Raw genomic sequence first — 19,863 nt, 5'->3', positions numbered from 1 at the left:
CCAGTTCCTGGGGATCCAAACCCTCCCTAGCCTTTGAGGCATCAGGCATGCACACAGTGCACAAACGTATGTGCAGGCAAGACACCTATATACATAAAAATAAATATTAAATTGTCTTAATAGTCTTTTTTCTTTCTGAATTTTGAGACAAGGTCTCTCTACATAGCCCAGATTGTCCTGGACTGCACTGTAGGCTGGCCTTGAACTTCGAGATCCACCTGCCTCTGCCTCCTGAGTGTTGGGATTAGAGTTATATGCCATGTCCAGGTACATAATCTTAAGTATATGTTAAATCTGTTTTTTTTTTATATTACACCTGAGCTTGGAAGTAAATGAGTTACTTATTAACTACTAATGTCTTCATTGCTTTCCACCCAAGTCACTGTTCTGTGGCCTAGTACCTGACTGACTGAACATTATTTCTCGGTTACATGTGTTTGCATAGAGCTCATCTCTATCCCAGTCTCCCCTAATAGTGTGAATACCTGTTCACCTAGTGATTCTGACAGCCCATGTTTGTGATTATTGTGTGGTCACTGTATGGAATGCTTTCTGGAGGCTACCTGTTTTATGTGAGATATTGCTAGCAATGCCCAGTTTCTTGTCACAGCAACACATTAGCCCTATGCATGTTAGGGAATAATGTTTCATCTCCTTGAATGTCCTCCTCAGTGCTGAAGGCAAGGGTAATGTGTCGAGAAGTCCTCACCCAGGTCACCTTGCAATGGGAAAGGCTGGAACTGACCTCCAAGAACAGACCTCTGGAAATTATCAGGACAAGCCAAGCTGAAGAGAGTTCCAAGCAGAAAGAGCCTCTTGACACATTTGGGTTTCACATAAGTAGGAAGCAGAGGGTTTGGGCAGAAATCCATTATCGTACTGTGTGGGCAGCAAGGAAATCCCGTGCCGCCTCACGTGCTTGTGAGCTGGGTCGTGGGGCGTGGGGATGTGCCTACTACTGAGTTGTGTCTACTGACAGCATTGTGACTTCTGCAGTTGATGAATTCAGAGGCAAGATGAGGAAACAGAAGAGCGTCCCTTTAGCTGAGGGAGAAAGTCTACGAGGGTCAGAAACTTGTAGGGCATTGCATATGTAGTTGTTCTGTCTACTCCTAAATATTTATAAATCTACTTACTACTATAAACATTAGCAAGATAAAACTGCTTTGTTAAAAAAATGCTTTGTTGATAGTTAATAAGTTATTTAGTCAAAATAGCTTTAGTTGTGATTTTTTTTTTACCCTATACATCTGATATTCCTTTTGATTTTATTGGAGGCAAAGCTGATGAAGTAGGATTGTTAAATATTTGAGGAGACATAAAGTGTTCTGTCTTCCAGAATAATCATGGATACTCTTCTCCTGGGAAGCCCAGTTGTGAATGTTCCATTTCCCCATCAAGTCCATGTCAGAGGAGGGAGTGGCTCTGTTGGTTGTCTGATCCCTTGGTTTTTGCTTTGTTTTCTCCCACAGCTGTGAATGAAGCTACGTGTACCTGGAGCGGCCAGCTTCCTCCCCGGAACTATAAGAACCCCATCTACTCATGCAAGGTGTTCCTAGGAGGTGTTCCTTGGGATATTACAGAAGGTGAGCTGCCTCTGAAATCTCTTATGAGTTGAAGGTGGAGCATATCTTTCAAGAGTGTAAACCCTAGCGTCCAGTTTAGAGCCTGAACCTCTGCCTCAGCACAGGGTGTTACGGAGCAGCTGAGAGAGTGAGTGTGCATTTCATAAGCTTCTGTAGAGCGCTGTGTGTGTGCTTGCACAGGAGACCAGCAGTCAGTTCTGAGTTGTTTTTCAGGAGCAGTGAGCCTTGGGAGGAGTACTGCTGATCCTGTTTGTCTTTCCTGAGTAGACTGTGTATTGGTTTCTGTTGTTCTTCCCCACCTGTGCAGCTGGATTGGTTAACACCTTCCGTGTTTTTGGCTCTCTGAGTGTGGAGTGGCCTGGTAAGGATGGCAAGCACCCCCGGTGTCCTCCCAAAGGTAATATGCCTAAAGGTAATAAAGACGTGGTAGGAAATTTTTTTTCCCTCTCCCTCACATGTACTGCACCATGTGTTGCTGGGCTGTCACAGACGCATGCTGGTAAAGTAGGCACTCCAGGGTAAAGTCAACACACCCTCTTTTGTTTTGCACACTCCTTTGTCCATCTGTCCAAATCTGCAGTGATATGGGAGATACCATCGACCCCTTCCTGAGCACCTCCCTCTGAACCTAAACCCCACCGGTGCCTTCCCTCTTGAATAAGGTGTTCACTTCACAAGTGTTCTTTTGCCTGCCTCTGCTGCCTCAGGGGTTGTTGTGTGCCCCAGTTCTGAGATTCCCTTTGGAGTTGGCAGGAATGTGGACCAAGTATCTGATTCCTCACTGGTCTAAAATGAGGTCCTGCCCTGTAGAAAGAAGCAGGTGCTATTTTCACTCTGCCCCATCTTCACTGAACTTGAACCAGTGGCTTAATTAGGCTTTTAAAGCAGTACCTGCATCCCCTGGCAAAGTGACCATAAACCTGCTATTTTTCCTGGCTCCGTTGGACCTGGGCATACTCTGTGTTCTGGGGTAGACAGCTATATGGTCATAGGTGGGGTCTTCTGTCTCAGCTTAACAGTACCTTCCCTTAATGAAATTTGATATAAACCTCTCTCCCTTAGCATAGCATAAGGCATAGTAAAGGGTCTGACAAGCCTTCTGGGTAAGGGATTGGATTCAGTGGTGGAGACTGCGGGGTCCCCAGCACCCACCCTCCAAAACAGTGCCTTGCACTTGATGTTTCTCCCGTGGAAGAAACTCCCTGCTCAAAGCTTTGGCCCCTCAGCCACACACGAGGATGTTAAGTGGCCACCTGAGGGATAGTAAGTCTTCTTTTCCTTTCATTGAGTATAGGGTATGTGTATTTGGTGTTTGAACTAGAGAAGTCCGTCCGGGCCTTGCTTCAGGCTTGTTCTCATGACCCGCTGAGCCCAGATGGCCTGAGTGAATATTATTTCAAGATGTCCAGCCGAAGGATGCGCTGCAAAGAGGTGAGTTAGCTTGGTGATCCTATATTCGTTACTTTCCGTTGCTGTGTTGGTTACTTTTTATTGCTGTGATAAAACACCATGACCAAGGTAACCTATAAAAGAGAACAGTTCATTTAGTTTATGGTTTCAGAAGGCTAGAGCTCAGGAAGTGGCTTGAGGGCACTGGCAGCATCTCAGCCTCAAGCCAGAGCAGAGAGAGAGCACCTGGGGAATAAAGGAACACAACCTCAAAGCCTGCCTCAGGCAGGCTTTCAACAAGGCCACAGTTCCTAATTGTTCTCAAGTAGTTCCACCAACGGAGGACTAAGCATTCAGACATTCTCATTGAAGCCAACACAGTCACTGTGATAAAATACCATGACTTAAGACAACTTACAAAAGAATTTTATTTGGGCTTATGGGTCCAAAAGGATGAGAGTTAATAATTGATGTGTTTACAAAAGGATAAAGAGATAAAGAATATGTTCTGTGGGTGTGTGATGAGGTGTGGGGGAAGGGGATGTCTCAGAGGGGCCCATGTTAAGGCATCCCATCCCCCTGAGGGACCAGCCACACGCTGGTATAGTATAGAATAGAGTTTATTCAGGGCATGGGGAGGGGAGTTAAGAAGGTAGTAGAGGCAAAGAAAGGGGGAGAGAGAGAGACAGAGAGACAGAGACAGAGACAGAGAGACAGAGACAGACAGAGATAGAGAGAGACAGAGACAGAGACAGACAGAGACAGAGATAGACAGAGACAGATTCAGAGAGAGACAGAGAGAGAGAGACACAGAGAGAGAGAGACAGAGAGAGAGAGAGACAGAGAGAGAGAGACAGAGAGAGAGACAGAGAGAGAGAGTAGAGAAGTAGAGAAGTAAAGGCCAGCCATGGCCATTAGCACATGGAGAGAGGGGGAAGGGAAGGGAATGGGGAAGGGGAGAGCAAGAGTAAGAGATTAAGAGAGCAAGGAGGGGGGCAAGCAGCCCCTTTTATTATAGTGGGTCAGGTCTACCAGGCTGTTGCCAGGTAGCTGTGGGGAGGAACATACCTGGTTATTGCCAGGAAACTGTGGGGTGGAGTTTAGACAGAATGCTAACAATAATGGCAGGAACAAAATGCTAAGAGCTTACATCTTTTACCATAAGCACAAAGCAGAGAGAGCAAGTTGTTGGAAGTGAAAGGAGGATTTTCATTTCAAAGCCTTTTCAGACTGACTCAGTTCTCCAGCAAGGCTATACCTCCAAAATTCTCAAACTGCACCATCTACTGGGGACACCTTTCAAACACCCAAGACTTTGGGAGACATTTCTCATTCAAACCACCACATTATTCTTCCTTTCTTGATATTTGGCATATCATGACACTAGATTTTCTTGGCACCAGTTCTTGCTGAGGCAAGAAATCTGGGTTTTTTTGTTTGTTTTGTTGTGTTTTGTTTTTTGTCCCACAGTAAGTACATCCACTATTTTCTAGATTGCATTTTTTAAAAAATCCAGCTATTGAGACTTAGTGGGATAAAAGGGAGGTGTGTGTGCACACACAATCCTGGAGCCAGTGGGGAGTTGAGCCTTCCCAGCCCTTTCTATTCTTTTCTGATCTACACTTAAATCCCAAACCTCATCTTAGAGATGAAATTGAAAGCTTTCTCTGCTTGTACTAAACTGATAAAACCCTACAGATATTCCCCCTAGTTCTCAGACTGTGCTTTCTGACCCTATAATGTATGATGGTGCATAAACTCCTTAGCACCCACCCTGCCTTGGCTGCTTCACTCCCTCTTGGGCCTTGGTTAGTTTCAGAGCTCTGTCAGTATGATACTTCTCTAAACGTTCTTGACAGAAGCTGGTGTGTCCTGGATAGCACATTGATTTCACACTGGGGGATCTCATTGCAGATTTTTAGGCTTACTGAATCATTTGTGTGGGGAGTTTAGGAATCTCTTTTAATCAGGCTTCCCAACTGGATAGTTTTGAGAGCCGGTGCTTTGAGTTTAGAAATTGGTACAGTGTTTTTATTAGGATGATTCCAAAGAACATCATTTTTGTGACATAAAACTATTTTGAAATTTTATTGCTCCTCTATAAGACAGGAAGCCAAAAATATCTGTAATTAAAACGATCAGTGCTTTCCAGGGGAGGGAAACAGACTAAAACAAAGCACAAAGTATTTTGGGGGGCTGTGAGATGACATTCAGCTACCATTGCAGTGTTGCAAAGTCGCCACTCATTTCCTCTAACCCAGCAATGTGCAGCAGACATGAAGAAAACCCAGTGCAAATCTGGTTTGAGGAGATGGGAATTGTCAGCGTGGGGTCATCAGCCAGAACAGACAGTTTTTGGTGCAGAATGTTGCTAGTTGAGGGGGCTCGTGTGTTTTGGGGGAGGGGTGCACTATGCGGAGACTGTCGGTTTTTGTGCATTTTTACTGTGAACCAAAATCAACTCTAAGAAACTGAAGTCCATTTTAAAAAAAAAAAAAATCTGTATCTTAAAGGGGGAAATGCCTATCAGGACAGTCACACCACTTTTAAATAATTTATTGACTAGTCTGTCCTGTGCTTTATAGACGCTCCCCCCGTGTTTCTCTTGTTCAAGCAACTCATGTAGCTAAGATTACATCATCTACTCTTTCCTCCCTTGTCCCCTGCTTTCACACTTGAGACTGGCATAGCTACAGGACAGCCAGCCTGCTCACGCCCTGGTCATACCTTCCCACCTCCTAGCCCTCCTTATCACCTCAGAGACTTGAGTGTCTCTCTGATGCCCCAGCTCCCCCAAGTCCTCTCACTTCACTGACCGAATGTCCAAACTGTGTTCTCCATCATCAATATGATATTTGACTCTCCCTCCTGTCATCTTTTCTCTCTCAGACAATTTTTTCATTTTGTGGTTCTACTGTTTTTAGACCCAGATTCTCCTGTCCTAACTAACCTGTCCTCCCTAGGCCCTATATTCTGTGGTATGTGACCCTGTAACTGCAGACATTCTGTGATAGATCCTGTAACTGCAGATCGACTGCCCCATGTGCAGAGCAGTCTTTCTCATCGAGTCTGTGCGGCTGCTGCCTCCCTGAGCACTTTCTCTACCAGGTTCTTCAGACTCCAGGCCCTGCCTGGCTCTTCCTCGCTTCCCACTCAGGAAGTCTGACCTCTGCACATGTCCATTGAAGGATATCTTTCCTTGTAACCTGTGACCATTGCCACCAACCTTGTTCAGATCTGCTTTTAAATTGTTTTTACCTCTTGGTGTTTGCCTCAGTTCTCTTCCTGCTTCAAAACATTTAAAGAAAATTTAGGAAATTTTACATAAATAGTTTCTGCCATCTGTAAACCTAGATGATCATTAAGCCCTCTGCCTGCTGTACTGGGCTTGATTCTGGGGTCAGAGACTCAGAGGAAAGAAGATATCAGCACTTACCCTGTGTTAGTGAAACTTTTAATACTTTAAATCTTTGTGCGTGGCCACAGAGAGAGGGGGGTGGTGGGGAGGTAGGGGAGACAGAGACAGAGAGACATAAACAGGGCGGGGAAGACAGATACAGAGACAGACAGACAGAGACAGAGGGAGGGAGGGAGAGAGAGACAGAGACATAGACACACACAAAGGGCGGGGAAAGATATTCTCATTGTTGCTGGAACAAAGCCCTCTAAGTATCCTGGTTGAGACCAGTAACTATCTCAGTAATATCATAAGCATTTCCATCTTTCTGTCCTCCATGCTTCTAACTTTTAAATGTTCTGTGAGTTCTCTTGTCACAAGGACTCTTGTTTCCTTTTTGTGAGAACTTGTGCTCTGTTAGTTCCTGTGGCCCTTGGTTGAAGTTATAGGATCCTGGGCCTGTCAGTTGACCTTCTTGATTACTCTGTAGAATGAGCAAGTTCAGTTGTATTTGCTTTTATCATTATGAACAAAGGCGATTCAACTTACATTGTGTTGGTTAAAGCCTGTGTGCCTCAGATGGGTGACAGTGCCCTTCCAGCCTTGTGTAGTCACAGCAGCTGCAGCTGTAGTGTCCAAAACATGTACCCCACTGCACAGGAAGCTCGGTCTCTTTGAAGATGCCAGCTGATAAACCTTTGGGGGGTTTTCAGGTACAGGTAATCCCTTGGGTCTTGGCTGACAGCAACTTTGTCTGGAGCCCATCTCAGAGGCTGGATCCCAGCAGGACGGTGTTTGTTGGTGCCTTGCACGGGATGCTCAATGCTGAGGCTCTGGCTGCCATCTTGAATGACCTATTTGGTGGAGTGGTGTATGCTGGGATTGACACAGATAAGCACAAGTACCCCATTGGTGAGTGTCCTACTTCTGTGTGGGAAGGCTTGGTGCCCCTGGGAGTAGATGAAGATGGTAATACTTACCCTTGGGAGTGTAGAGACCTGACCCAGGTCTGCAGATCGTCATTTCCTCCAGAAGCTAACAGTGCTGGCCCGTCTGCATCTTGCTTCTGCTGCTATTTCACACATTGGGGAAAAGGGTAGTTGTAGGACTGTGATAGGACTGGTGAAAAGGAGGAAAGAGGTTTGTTGGAAATTCAAAGTACACAACCAAACTGTGCATTTAAAGACTACATTTTACTGAGAACGTTCCTTCATTAAAGGTTCTTCCCAGGCAAAGTTGCACATGCCTGTAGTCCCAGTACTTGGGAGATAGAGGCAGGTGGATCTCTGAGTTCAAAGGCATCCAGGACTACATATTGAGACCTTGTCAGGAAAGAAGGGAAGTGGCAAGAAGGAAAGGGAAGGGAAATTTGTTTTCATTTTTACATCTTTGATGTTGTCTGGAGTCAGAGACAGGTCAGTTGCTTTCTGGATAATTTCTAAAAAATTGCATATCCATTAAGCTGTTTTATCTTAATGTCCGTGTCTTGACTGAGTTTTGATCAGCCTTTCTGAGAAAGGAGGTTAGTTCCAGACATAGTGCAGTGAATCTCTGTGACTGTACTTAGAAGTAGAGCTGGACCCTGATCAAGGCATTTAGTTAAGGACCTTCCCAGATGCCTGGTCTACCCACCCACAGTGAATATGGCCGGGGAGGAGCACTGTGTGCTTGTCAGTGCTGTGCTGCAGATGGAGACTAGGACTTGAGAGGCTGTAGAGCAGGGGCAGCACTTGGCAGGACAGGGATTCTCCTAGCTCTCCTGCTCATTTCTAGTTCTCTACGGTACCTCTGGGCACGGGGAGGCTTGAGTGCTGTTCCTGCCCTTTGGAAACGGTTTAGTCTGCCGTGGTTTCTGCCTGAGCCCGTAGTCCTCCTCTGCATCTACCTGCACTGGAGGGAGCCCCTTCCCTTCCTCTTTACCTAGTGGTTTATATCAACGTGATTAGGACCTATTCTGTCCAGTGTGATAGTTGTTAAAGTACTTGAAATGCAGCTTCTCCTATGTGTTAAAGTAACTTGAACACTTAGGTAAAATATATTACTAAAATTCCACTGCTTTTGATTCTGCTGTGACAACCACTAAATTAGAAATTACATAAAATATTTACCTTTATGTTAGATAGCACTGGTGTAGAAACAAGGTTTCTTGAATGTTGAAGAGAATTTAAGAGAATTTGAGCAGAAGGTATAAGCTTGTGCCCATTTTCCTAGGGTCTGGTCGTGTGACTTTCAATAACCAACGTAGTTACCTGAAAGCAGTCACCGCTGCTTTTGTGGAGATCAAAACCACCAAGTTTACCAAGAAGGTGAGTGTGTGGTTAGTGTGCTTATTTTGAGACTTGGATCAGTTATAAAACAGTGTAGCTCCAAGATTGGAGAAGTGAGCCCAGCTGCAGACTTAACCTGAGTTCCTCTGTAGACTCGGACTCTGTGCATATGAGTGTGGTTAGGGAGAAGGGTCCTCATTTTGATATTTGTCTGAAATTGCTAAGTAGCAATTTTATGAACTCTTACCTAAATCCTCTGAACACTTAACTGCTGCTAATTGATACCAGACTAGGGTTCATTTTGCCTGAAAGAACAGCCAGTAAGGTGTGTGGTTGTCCAAATGCTAAACGTATGGTATGAGTCTATCATTTAGGATCTATATTCAGCCCTTGCCTACAATTCTGTCTAGCCTCCTTAAGGACAAACATCCTACATCCCTATATACTCAGTAATATGTAACTACAATTCCTCTGACCCATGGAGCCATTTTATCTTCTGTTGCTGTTCCTCAGGTTCAGATTGACCCCTATCTAGAAGATTCTCTGTGTCTTATCTGCAGCTCACAACCTGGTCCTTTCTTCTGCCGAGATCAGGTGAGTCCTCTGGGCATCGTAGATGCCTGTGAAGTCCCTACCACAATTTAAAAATGTATTAAGGCACATTTATGACAGGAGAAGTAGAGTTCTGAGGTAACTTCTTTCTAAGAGCATAGAGACGTGTAGTGGAGACCACTCTGCACATAGATTGATCCACAACTCTAGGCATAGGAAAGGTGCTTATTGGACTTTTGGCCCTTCCCTTCCTGGACTGCTGCTGTTGTACGGGTATGGCATTGATAATGGTGGGTACTTTTGGTTTTTTGGTTTTGTTGCTGCTGTTGTTGTAAATGGTCTTACTGTTTTGTCCTGGCTGTTAACTTATGTAACCAGGCTTTGATCTCACAGCAAGCCTCTTACCCACTGCTCCTACCAGAGCATGAGAATCGCTGGCATGTGTTACCATAACACCACACACAGACACACACACACTTTCTCTCTCACTCACTGACATGTGGTATGTGTGTATGTATGTATGTATGTATGTATGTGTGTGTATATATGTACATATACACACACATACACACATAAATACATATGTGTATGTAAGTGTATATCAACACCTAGTCCCATTTAAGCTACTTGTACACTGCAGTGGTCCATCTACCAGGGAGTCACCTTACAGAAAACCTGCTTTCCTTCTTCTAGAAGCTATCAGCTGTCAGTAGCTCTCAGCTAGGAGTAGTTGCTTGTGAACCTTTTTCTGTTCATTCTGGAATGTTCACTGGGTTTATCTTGTGCAGGCACAACCATTGAAACACATTTTCCACCTTATATGAGATGTTTGGGAGCCTTCCAGACTCCAGCAATCCATCCATGCTTAGTTTGACTTACAGTGATGCTGTTATTTGTATGGAGGCTATAAATAAAGTCAGACAGAAGCTCCTAACTGAGCTTACAGTAAGATAAAGCCTGAAGACAGATATCTTTCTAAATCAGCTTCTATGGGTTAGTAACTCACAGTGACTCCTCCACGTCATATTCTTGTTAGGAGGTTATGACTGACTTGCTTGGGGTTGGTTACCCAGCTAGCAAAACCAGTCACTTCTCACTGAGAAGAGGAGGGCACTTCTCCTAATACTTGAATCTGTACCCAGTTCTTCAGCTTTCTCTCATGTTGGCAGCCTTGAGACTGAATGAATGGCTGTGTAGAAGAGAAGGGAAGAAAATTGGGAAGCTACAAGGTCTCACATGTCATACCAGAACCCTAAACTGTTTGCAGAAGCTCTCTTGGGATGAGAAAGCTAGCAGGAAGTCTCTCTTCTAGCCCCCACAGAAGCCAGGGGTTTTAATTTTCTCTTAAAGCAGAACCATTATATCTAGAGTTAACACACCTCTTTCTGTTCCCCTAACCTAGGTCTGCTTCAAGTACTTTTGCCGAAGCTGCTGGCACTGGCGACACAGCATGGAAGGCCTACGCCACCATAGCCCCCTAATGAGGAACCAGAAGAACTGAGATTCCAGCTAGAGAAGCTGGCCTTGCCCAGTGGCCTGTGGTGCCAAAGGCTGTCAAGTCAGGCAGCAACTCGCTGCACAGGCGCCGTGGGAGCTAGCTTTCCGCAGACAAGGGAGAATCGTAGTCACCTTTGTACTTGCTAACTGTCTTTGTTTCTGCACTAATTAATGCACAATGAGTTTTGTCAGGTCTTGTTTTCAGTGGGGTGTGCCAGAGCAAGGACCCTCGGCTCACCCTCAAGCAATTGTAGTTTTCCCAGATTCTAGTTCCTCATTTTGCAAATGAAAATAACAACAAAAAACCACTGTGTCCAGAAGGTCTGACACAGATGCCTACACTTGGGTTTATTTATTAAAGCGCTTTTTACATTCCTTGCAATACTGATGGTGGTGATGCGCAGGTCTCATTGGTTCGTTCATTCTGCAGTTGCCATACAGTGCCTTTCCATTGATTTAACCCCCACCTGAACGGCATCAATTGAGTGTTCAGCTGGTGTTTTTTACTGTAACAAACAAAGGAGACTTTGCTCTTCATTTAAACCAAATCATATTTCATAGTTTACGCTCGAGGGTTTTTACTGGTTCCTTTTTACACTCCTTAAAACAGTTTTTAAGTCGTTTGGAACAATATATTTTTTTTTCTTTCTTGGCAGCTTTTAACATTATAGCAAATTTGTGTCTGGGGGACTGCTGGTCACAGTTGCAAATCAAAGCATTTGTAACCAAGAGAAAAATTATTTTATTTAAAACTGGACCGGAGGAAAAGTCTGAGCAGCTGCTGTATATAGTTTTAAATGGTTTGTGGCACCTTATGTTGCACTTACGTCGGGGGAGGGTTGATAGAAGTTTTTAATCACAGTCACAGGACTTTTTCTTTTGTAACTGAGCTTAAAAATTAAAAAAAAAAAAAAAGGGCTGCTTTTTGGTGGGGGCAGGTGAAGGCTCACAGGAGCCCTTTCTCTTAGAGGGGCAAATACCCTTCCTTACAACTTTTATTTGACGAATGTATGAATCAACAGTTACAGTTGACAAAGACGCTACTGGAATTGAAAACTTGACTTCTTTTTAATTTAAGGATCACTTGCCCCTCTTAGGGACGCTGTGTGCCAAAGAGCCAGTGTCATAACCCTCCCTCCTGCTGAGCTGACGTTGCATTGTTGCATATCCCAGCTACTCTGTGGGTTTTGTGAAGCTGTGTGTGAAGTCTCTACCTCATTGTTGTATATGCAGGCAAGACTGCACTCTCCTACAGATGTGTGGAGTAAGCTGTGGTGTACTTTTTTTGGCACATAATAAACACGTTGCAGCAGAGTTGTAGTTTTGTCTCTGTATCTGGGGGTGGGGGTGGGGTGGTAGCAAGCAGGGAAGACTCCAGAGACCAGTCCTCTTTTCATGGATTCTCACTAATGGGATACCAGCCCAGAGGGATGGGGTGTACATGCGGAGACCCGCTCCTATGTGGAACTTGTTACATCCTGGTCAGCCACGCTGGAGTGTCTAGTTCCTGGGTGATTACAATCTGAATAGGAGGCCTGCCTATACATTTTACTTCTTGCCCCTCAAGGCCTCCTCCAGATGGAGCCCTAGGAATGCTAGAGGCACAACTCCCAAGGCGTCAGGAGCCATTTGCTGGCTGCTTTCCCGTGAGCCCTGACGTGTTCCTCCTTCCTCTTGGACGCACTTGTGCTGGTGTAATTCCTTTCTGAGTGGTTACTATTTTGCTTTTTTGATTCAGGGTCTTTGTGGCTTTGTCCTGGAACTCCTTATGTAAGCCAGCCTGGCCTCAAACTCAGGAAATCTGCCTACCATTCATCCCAAGTGCTGGGATTAAGGTATGCACCAGCACACCCTGCAGTGCTTTGTTTCTTCACAGCCCTTACACTAGCTTTTCTTACAGGCTCCATGGTTTCATGACAGGTCTGAGGATTTTTCAAGTGGAGAAGGCAGCGTGCTGAACTGATCCTTTGGGAAACTCTAGTCTGAGGGAGAGGGACTCCTAGGTACTAAAGCATCCTTGTAAGGTGCAAAAACTCACTACTCATCAGAATCCAAGAGTTCTCTTCCTACGAGACTGTAAGGTCTAGTCTTCCACCTGGAGCCTGGCCTCCACTTCATTGGGAATTCACTGGGAACATAAGCTGCAACCCCCAGGGATTACCGATCCTTTGATCTCTTCAGTCTTCTTCCAGGTCCAAAGTCAAGGACATCGGTTTTTTTCCTTCTGCCATGAGCTACTTTTAGAGTAAGGACTTTCACCTCTTCACCTAACCAGAGTGACGTAGATGAGTTGAAGGATGAAGCACAGCCTTGGCCCCTTGATACATGCACTGTGGCCAGCACAGTCTCCTTAGGTTTGAGTGCAGGACCCTGTCCCAGGAAACAGCTGGAGGAAAGGCCCTCTCTGGACAGATGAAGCTACTGGGTCGTAGCTTAAGAGCCTGCTTTGGGCTTGGGTATGGCAGAACAACCTGAAGAAGCTGAAGGTTGGAGATAGTTTCCCTACTCATCGAGAACAGCCTAGTTAACTGAGATCCTAATTTGTTGATAAAAATGTTTGAGACCTCTCTGGGAGCCAGCCACTGCTTTAAGCACTCGAGGTTAGCCCTTCCTGTTTAGCTCAGACCTAGTTGAGAAAAGTAATTGTGCTCAGACATTTGAGAGCAGCTCTAATGGAATACTGTGCTGGGATGTGAAGGAAAGCCACTCTAGGTGGTGATTGCTGTGACACCAGGAAATGAGAGGAAGCTCACCAATTAGGCTACACCCCACTAATCTCTGACTAGAGGCGCGCGTAGGGTGGAAATCGGGGATGACCCCGTTTACTACTATATCTTTCATAGCTCGGGCCTCCTATAGGCTCCATCTCAGGACCTCAAAGTATCTCCTAGATTAAAACACACTGGACGCCCAAGAGAAGCACAGAATTAATTGGGGTGGAAACCAAGACGGCCGAGCTACCGGCGTGCGCACGCGCAGACTTTCGCCCCGCCCACAGCCAGGCAGTCTCACTCCACTCCACTAGGGGCCGCTGTGGGACTCTCGCGAGCCAGGCGGAAGCGGCTTTCTGGCCGCGCTTTATAGGCCTCTCTTGTGTTTCCTGTTTCCTCTTTTACCGAGACCCGCCAACATGGTAGGTGCTTGGCTCCCCGGGCTCCGTCCTTTTCAATCCTCGCCCATCCTCCGCTCGTCGCGGCCTCAAGTCCGCAGCGAGGGGCCGGCGCCGTGACCGGCGGCCTGGCGCGCTTCCGCATGAAGTCGTGAGCGCCGCGGCCCCTCCGCGGGAGGCGCGGGCTCCCCGGTGACTTTGCCCTCTCCATCCTCAGGGCCGTGTTCGCACCAAGACCGTGAAGAAGGCGGCCCGGGTCATCATCGAGAAGTACTACACGCGCCTGGGTAATGACTTCCACACCAACAAGCGCGTGTGCGAGGAGATCGCCATTATCCCCAGCAAGAAGCTTCGGAACAAGATAGCCGGGTGAGTGGGGGCCGCGGCCGCCGGGAGAGCCTGCCCGGCCGGTGCCGCCGCTTTCCCCAGACGGCCCGGCGAAGGGCTGGAGGTGTGCCTTGGCCACAGTGGGGTTTTGCCGACGTGATCGTAGTTCGGGCTCCTTACGGTAGCTGAAGGCAGAGCTCCGGTCTCAAAACCTTACTGCTGTGGTCTCTGCTTCCCGCATTTTACCACTATGGCCTTGTTGTGCGAAAAATTAGCAGTGTTGTGTCCGTACGACGGATAAGACCAGTCCGGGTACATGACGCCCGGAGGAGGGCTGGTGACGGCGTGTGAGGATGTAAGGGGTGGACGTCTCAACAGTGGTGTGTGTGTGTGTGTCTCTGTGTCTCTCCGATGGTGAGGCCGACCTTGATGTAGAGACAAAGTCGGTTTTGTGTCCTGTTCTGGGTGGGAGGTGGTCACTGTTTGGCGTTGCTTGTAGCTATGTCACGCATCTGATGAAGCGGATTCAGAGAGGTCCTGTGAGAGGCATCTCTATCAAGTTGCAGGAAGAAGAGAGAGAGAGGAGAGATAACTACGTTCCTGAGGTAAGATTTGCGGGTCTTCCTCTGCACCTCTTCCTGGGGGCTCACCTGTGGTGGGAACGCAGCTGGATGTCTGTGAAGTCTTGACCTGTTTCCTCAAACTGCTAAGAGATCCGCCCACCTCCGCCTTGTGCGTGCTGGGATTAAAGGCGTGGGCCAACACACCCAGCTGAGGGTGCCTGTGGTCAGCCTACCTGTTAGCTTCTCTGCGAGGTCTAAATGCGTTTTCACGTGGGAGCCTAGTGAGACTGCCTCCCGACGTGGTTGGCTTGACATCCCAGTGTGAACCCTGCTTTCTGAACGCACACTAGATGGTTCTGACATAAGAATAAAGTGGGCTGTGGTGGTGCACAGCTTTAGTTTCAGCATTTGGGAAGCAGATGTCTGAGCTTGAAGCCAGCCTGGTCTACATAGTGCTTTCCAGGACAGCTAAGGGTATGTGTTGAGTTGGGAACAGAGGAGGTGAAAGATAAGCCGGGCATTCATAATTTGAACTTGCTGCTTTCTCTCAGGTCTCAGCCCTGGATCAGGAGATCATTGAGGTGGATCCCGACACCAAGGAGATGCTGAAGCTTCTGGTGAGTGCTGGCTGAGTCCTTGAATACGCCTGGTTTCTAGATGGCTGTAGCTGCTTGTTCTGTGAGAATTCAGGGGTGTGTTTTCCTTGTTTGGGGCTGCTCCTGAATTGTGGCCTGCCCCGCCCCCTTCGGCTTTGGCTGTTACCTGCTTTCCTCCCTGGTCTCATTTCTACAGTAGTCAGGCTAGTCACAGTTGAGCTATCTTAAGGTGGCTTATCTCAGCGGACTGAGACTTGGCCCTTTTGTATAAGTATGTGAAGGTGAGATAGGCGCCTGAGTCCAGCATGCTGTTCGTGATTTTGAGCAGTTTGAAGCGGATACTCTCCCCTTGGGCCCCGCATTGCTCAGTGAAACAGCAGCTGGGAGCACTGCTGGTCTGTCTCAGCACAGCCTTCTGAAACCATTTGGCTCCAGACCATGGTGGGCTCCCAGGAACTGAGTGTTCTTGGGGACAGGCCTGACCCTCCACTCCTTGTGCTTTGTACATTAGGTTTCCTCTCAGGTGTTGACTGAGGCTGGGGAGTGTTTTGGGGGCTCTAACTCTGAGCCCCTCTGACCGTGGTGTGTGCTGCTTTTGTAGCTTTACCTGTGCTAAGAACATCCTTACAGGCTTTTGGGCTTTAGTTGGGGGTAGTGGTAGAGTGCTGAATCCTTGGCTATGGAGGGCAGGCGTGGGTTTTGTTGTAGTGGTTTGGGTTTGTTGGTGTGTCCTGGCTAGGGAATACCTGCTTGAAGGTTGGATCAGAGAGTTAGATGTAGGAGGGGAGTGAGTGTTCATTAGCCGGTATGTGTTGGAAAAGTTCCTGGGGCCCATGGTCTCTGTCTGTCGGCTGCAGGGCTGGGGTTGCAGAGTGCCCGCTCACCGTGTGTCTTGTTTTGTTGCAGGACTTTGGCAGTCTCTCTAACCTTCAGGTCACTCAGCCTACAGTTGGCATGAATTTCAAAACACCACGTGGAGCTGTTTAATCTGTTATGCCATATTTTCAATAAACCTGAAAACAAGTTTGTCTGTATTCTTGCTGTTAGGGTCGGGTGGAGGGCTGAACACTTACAAACCTAGTTTAGGGTTTGGGGAGATGCTCCTCCTGTACTCAGGACATGGTGGAGAGCTGTTTTGCTATCTGTTAACTTAAGTTTCTTGGATAAGCAAAGTTGTTGGGGTCAGCACGCCTAGTTGAATGACCATGGTGTCAACCAGGGTAAGGTAGGTGTGCCTGTTTCTGTTCCTTGGGTAGGGGCTTTGACATTTCCTGCATGACCACCACAGGTGTTGCTCTTGGACACCATTTTCAACCTGATAAGTTTTTAATGTTTACTCTGAGTTCTAGAATTGAAAACTTGCCTTTGTAATTAGTTCTGAGTATTTGAGGCTAGACTACCTCATGAGCATTTTTTGTTTCTCCCATATAGTATCTGTTGATAACTCCCTTTACTAGAACATTATAAGAAGGGATTTCTCCCTCAAATGAGCAGCTGTAAGGAAAACTGAGCAAGCATGGGGAAGGGACTTTTTTCCTGGCTCATGGGGGAGTTGCTTCCAGGTGTTGAGCAGGTCGGCCGCTGCTATGCTGAGCTCAAGGTCTGCTTGGGGGTGCTGGCTCCTGGGTGCTTTGTAAGGGTAACACTCTTTGTAAGGCATAAACTAGATGGCAGTGTCTACTTTAGAGACTGCAGTGTCCTCAGAAACAATTGTGTTAGCAATGCTGGGGTGAGAACATATGTTGATGCAGGGTCCCTATAGAATCTGTGACCCTTGACAACTGGCTCTACTGTAAACTGAGTCTAGATGAGCTTTGCTAGCATAAAACTTGTAATCAAGAAAGCCCTGTATCTTTTATTCTATCTTACATTTCTATCACACATTTCTTAATGCTCAATTAAGTTGGAAAACAAGTCACTTGTCATGGGCTGGCTGCCTGCCTGTGAGCTAAGAGTGGCTTTTGTTGGGTATGTTTAATTTCAGCACTAGGGGGAGACAAACAGTTGGATCTGACATCCAGGGCTAGAGACTCTGAAAACTGCCCCAACCCCCAATAATGAAAGGGCTGGGCAGCTGCTCACCAGGTGGTGTGCTTGACATAAAGACCCAAGCTGGGGCCACTAGCTCACACGTGGAGCCCAGGTTTGGCTGTGTGCACTTGTAATCCAGAATTGAAGAGATGGACTGTTGAGGAGCCTAGAAGATAGTAGACGTCAAAGAAGAAATAGTGTGTTCTTAGGAAGCAGTGTTGCTGGAGTGAACACCATGAAGCTGTGTCTTCTATGTGAAGTCCACTATGTCTCCAATGTTGGAAACTTCACCCCCTGCGCAACCATGCTGAGATCTGGAGCTTCAGGGGCTGCTACTGCTGGGATGAGTGTTAGGAGGGGGCTGTTAGGGCCAAGTTGGCCACATCTTAGTTGTGATTTGTTGCTGTGATGAGGCAGTGACCAAAAGCAAGTTGAGAAAGGGTTATTTGGCATATGCTTCTACATCTTACTCACTGAAGGAAGCCCTGATAGGTGTGCTTGCTCACGTGCTCTCGTTTCTCAGTTTTTGAGACAGGGTTTCTCTGTGCAGTCCTGGCTGTCCTGGAACTACCTCTGTAGACCAGGCTGGCCTCAGACTCCAATCTGCCTACCTCCGCCTCCCAAGTGCTGGTATTAAAGGTAGGTCTGTGCCACCATCATCAGGGACTTTTTCTCTATTGAGGCTCTCTTCTCAGATGACTCTAGTTTGTGTCTAGATGACAAAACTTGCCAGCACACTTTTGCCAATCTATGAACACAGTATATTTTGATTATTTTTTCAACATTTTATAATTTTCAATAAATCCCAGAGTCCAGGGACTCTGAGGCCCTCTTAACAACAGTTGGACCACTATCATGATTTGCCTCAGTTAGCCTCACATGGTAAGTCAGCTCAGATACACCGGTACACTTATTCCTTCTGTGGATGTGTTAACGGTCTCACTGGGTAGCCTTGGCTGGCCTCATACTTGGAGCCCTGCCTACCTTTTCCTTTGCCTCTCTCTAGCTGGACCACCACACTTGGCTTATTTCTACTTTATTCCTGTGTGCAGTCTGTTTGGCATTAGAGACATGGTGGGTTGTGCAGGCTAGTTTTAAGTCAAATTGACAAGCTAGAGCAGTGGTTCCCACCCTTCCTAAAGATGCCACCCTTTACCACAGTTCCTCATGCTGTGGTGACCCCCAACCATAAGCTTATTCATTGCTACTTCATAAATCATTTTGCTACTGTTGATACGATACCAATTTCTGATATATGACCTCTATGAAAAGGTTGTTTGAACCAAGGGGTCACAACCCGTAAGTTGAAAACCACTGAGCTGGAGTAACCAGAAAGCCTCAATTGAGAAAATGCCATCATGAGATCTGGCTGTAGGCAAGCCTGTAGGATATTATCTTTCTTAGTGATTGATGGAGGAGCCCAGTCCATTGTGGGTGCTACCACCCCTGAGCTGGTGGTCCTGGGTTCTCAGAGAAAGCAGACTTAGCAAGCCAGTAAGCAGCAACCATCCATGGTCTGTCTCTCTGTCTCAGCTCCTGCCCTGACTTCCTTTGATGATAAACAGTGTTCTAGAAGTCTAAGCCAAATAAACCTGTCCCTCCCCACAACAGTAACTCTTAAAACATGGATTTTGACCACTTAGCCGGGAACAAATAGAAAAAGAACTGTAGATGGTTAAAGCTAGAGGGCCTGCCATTGTACTTTCAACACAAGCGCTGCCTTGGATGGATATTTGCATGAGGGGGGTGTGTGTGTGTTTGTGTACAAGTGTAGGTGTACAAGTGTAGGTGCAGTGCCTGCAGGAGCCAGAAGAGGGCAGCAAGTCCTCTGGAACTGGCATCACAGGTAGTTTTCAGCTACCATGTGCATTCAGGAACCTAACCTACTAGGTCTGCCAGAGCAGCCACTACTAACCGCTGAGCTTCTAGCCCGAGTTACTTTCATAATGATTGTACTTGATATTGTAATTAATTGTCATATAACAAGTGATATTAACACAAGCCTCTTTTTGTTGTTTGTCGAGACAGGGTCTTACTATGTAGTCCTTCCTGGCTGTCCTGGAACTCACTGTGTAGTCCAGTGCCACCATACCCACCTCACAAGCCTCTTTTAAACAGTTTAAAATTCTTGTTTCTGTCTGGAATTGTTTTCCTCAAGAACTGTAAGCAACGGTCAGTGGAGAACAGCAGTAGCTTTGTAGGGCCGGTCCGGGACTGTCAACATTAGATGTAGCTGGGTCTTTGTTCAATGTGATCTGATGTCTCTCTACAAGTACAGTGTGGTTGTGTCCCAGGGCCACCTTAGAGTCTGTTTTATCCAGAGAATGATCTGGGGAGCTGTGCTTTAAGTTTATTAAGCAAGCAAAAGGAGAAGGACAAATAGCAAGCAGTGAGAAATGACATCTGCAAGCCAGGAGCTTAAAAGCTTCATTAAGGCAGCCAGCCGGAGTGTCCGAGGGGTTGGGGGTGAGCCCGAGATGGAGTGAGCGAGCCCGTGGCAGGTAGGCCAGTGTTTCTTACCCCAGGCGGGGATGAACTGGCCAGGTTGC

At 46.7% G+C, this 19,863-nt stretch overlaps 2 protein-coding genes across 9 annotated transcripts in view; both read left to right on the top strand.

Annotated features, from left to right (window-relative positions):
• Positions 1-12,002, top strand: part of Cpeb1 (cytoplasmic polyadenylation element binding protein 1) — a 97,422-nt gene extending 85,420 nt beyond the window's left edge. For 5 of the 8 annotated variants that reach the window (XM_029479984.1, XM_029479983.1, XM_029479979.1 and 2 more), the window contains exons 6-12: positions 1,473-1,586; positions 1,894-1,998; positions 2,881-3,017; positions 7,086-7,284; positions 8,584-8,678; positions 9,153-9,233; positions 10,594-12,002. In XM_029479984.1, the coding sequence (XP_029335844.1) occupies positions 1,473-1,586; positions 1,894-1,998; positions 2,881-3,017; positions 7,086-7,284; positions 8,584-8,678; positions 9,153-9,233; positions 10,594-10,692 (830 nt within the window). In that variant the 3' untranslated portion in view covers positions 10,693-12,002. The remainder of the gene's footprint in view (positions 1-1,472; positions 1,587-1,893; positions 1,999-2,880; positions 3,018-7,085; positions 7,285-8,583; positions 8,679-9,152; positions 9,234-10,593) is intronic. The other 3 variants (XM_029479985.1, XM_021166888.2, XM_029479982.1) reach the window with 2 other exon arrangements.
• A 1,725-nt stretch (positions 12,003-13,727) lies between these two features.
• On the top strand, positions 13,728-16,307 carry Rps17 (ribosomal protein S17). Its single transcript, XM_021167442.2, has 5 exons — positions 13,728-13,821; positions 14,015-14,166; positions 14,624-14,729; positions 15,239-15,304; positions 16,190-16,307. Exons 1-5 carry the CDS (start codon positions 13,819-13,821, stop codon positions 16,268-16,270), a joined length of 408 nt encoding a protein of 135 aa, XP_021023101.1. The 5' UTR covers positions 13,728-13,818; the 3' UTR covers positions 16,271-16,307.
• The last annotated feature ends 3,556 nt before the right edge of the window (positions 16,308-19,863 follow it).

The sequence above is a fragment of the Mus caroli genome, chromosome 7, assembly GCF_900094665.2.
Source record: "Mus caroli chromosome 7, CAROLI_EIJ_v1.1, whole genome shotgun sequence".
Classification (NCBI taxonomy): domain Eukaryota; kingdom Metazoa; phylum Chordata; class Mammalia; order Rodentia; family Muridae; genus Mus; species Mus caroli.
This window is presented reverse-complemented; position numbering and strand designations above follow the sequence as displayed.

What these genes read in the sequence shown, in the direction of transcription:
- Rps17 (XM_021167442.2), top strand. An exon ending in GAGATAACTACGTTCCTGAG is followed by an intron (nt 14,730 to 15,238) that starts GTAAGATTTGCG and finishes GCTTTCTCTCAG; the next exon opens with GTCTCAGCCCTGGATCAGGA. An exon ending in AGGAGATGCTGAAGCTTCTG is followed by an intron (nt 15,305 to 16,189) that starts GTGAGTGCTGGC and finishes GTTTTGTTGCAG; the next exon opens with GACTTTGGCAGTCTCTCTAA.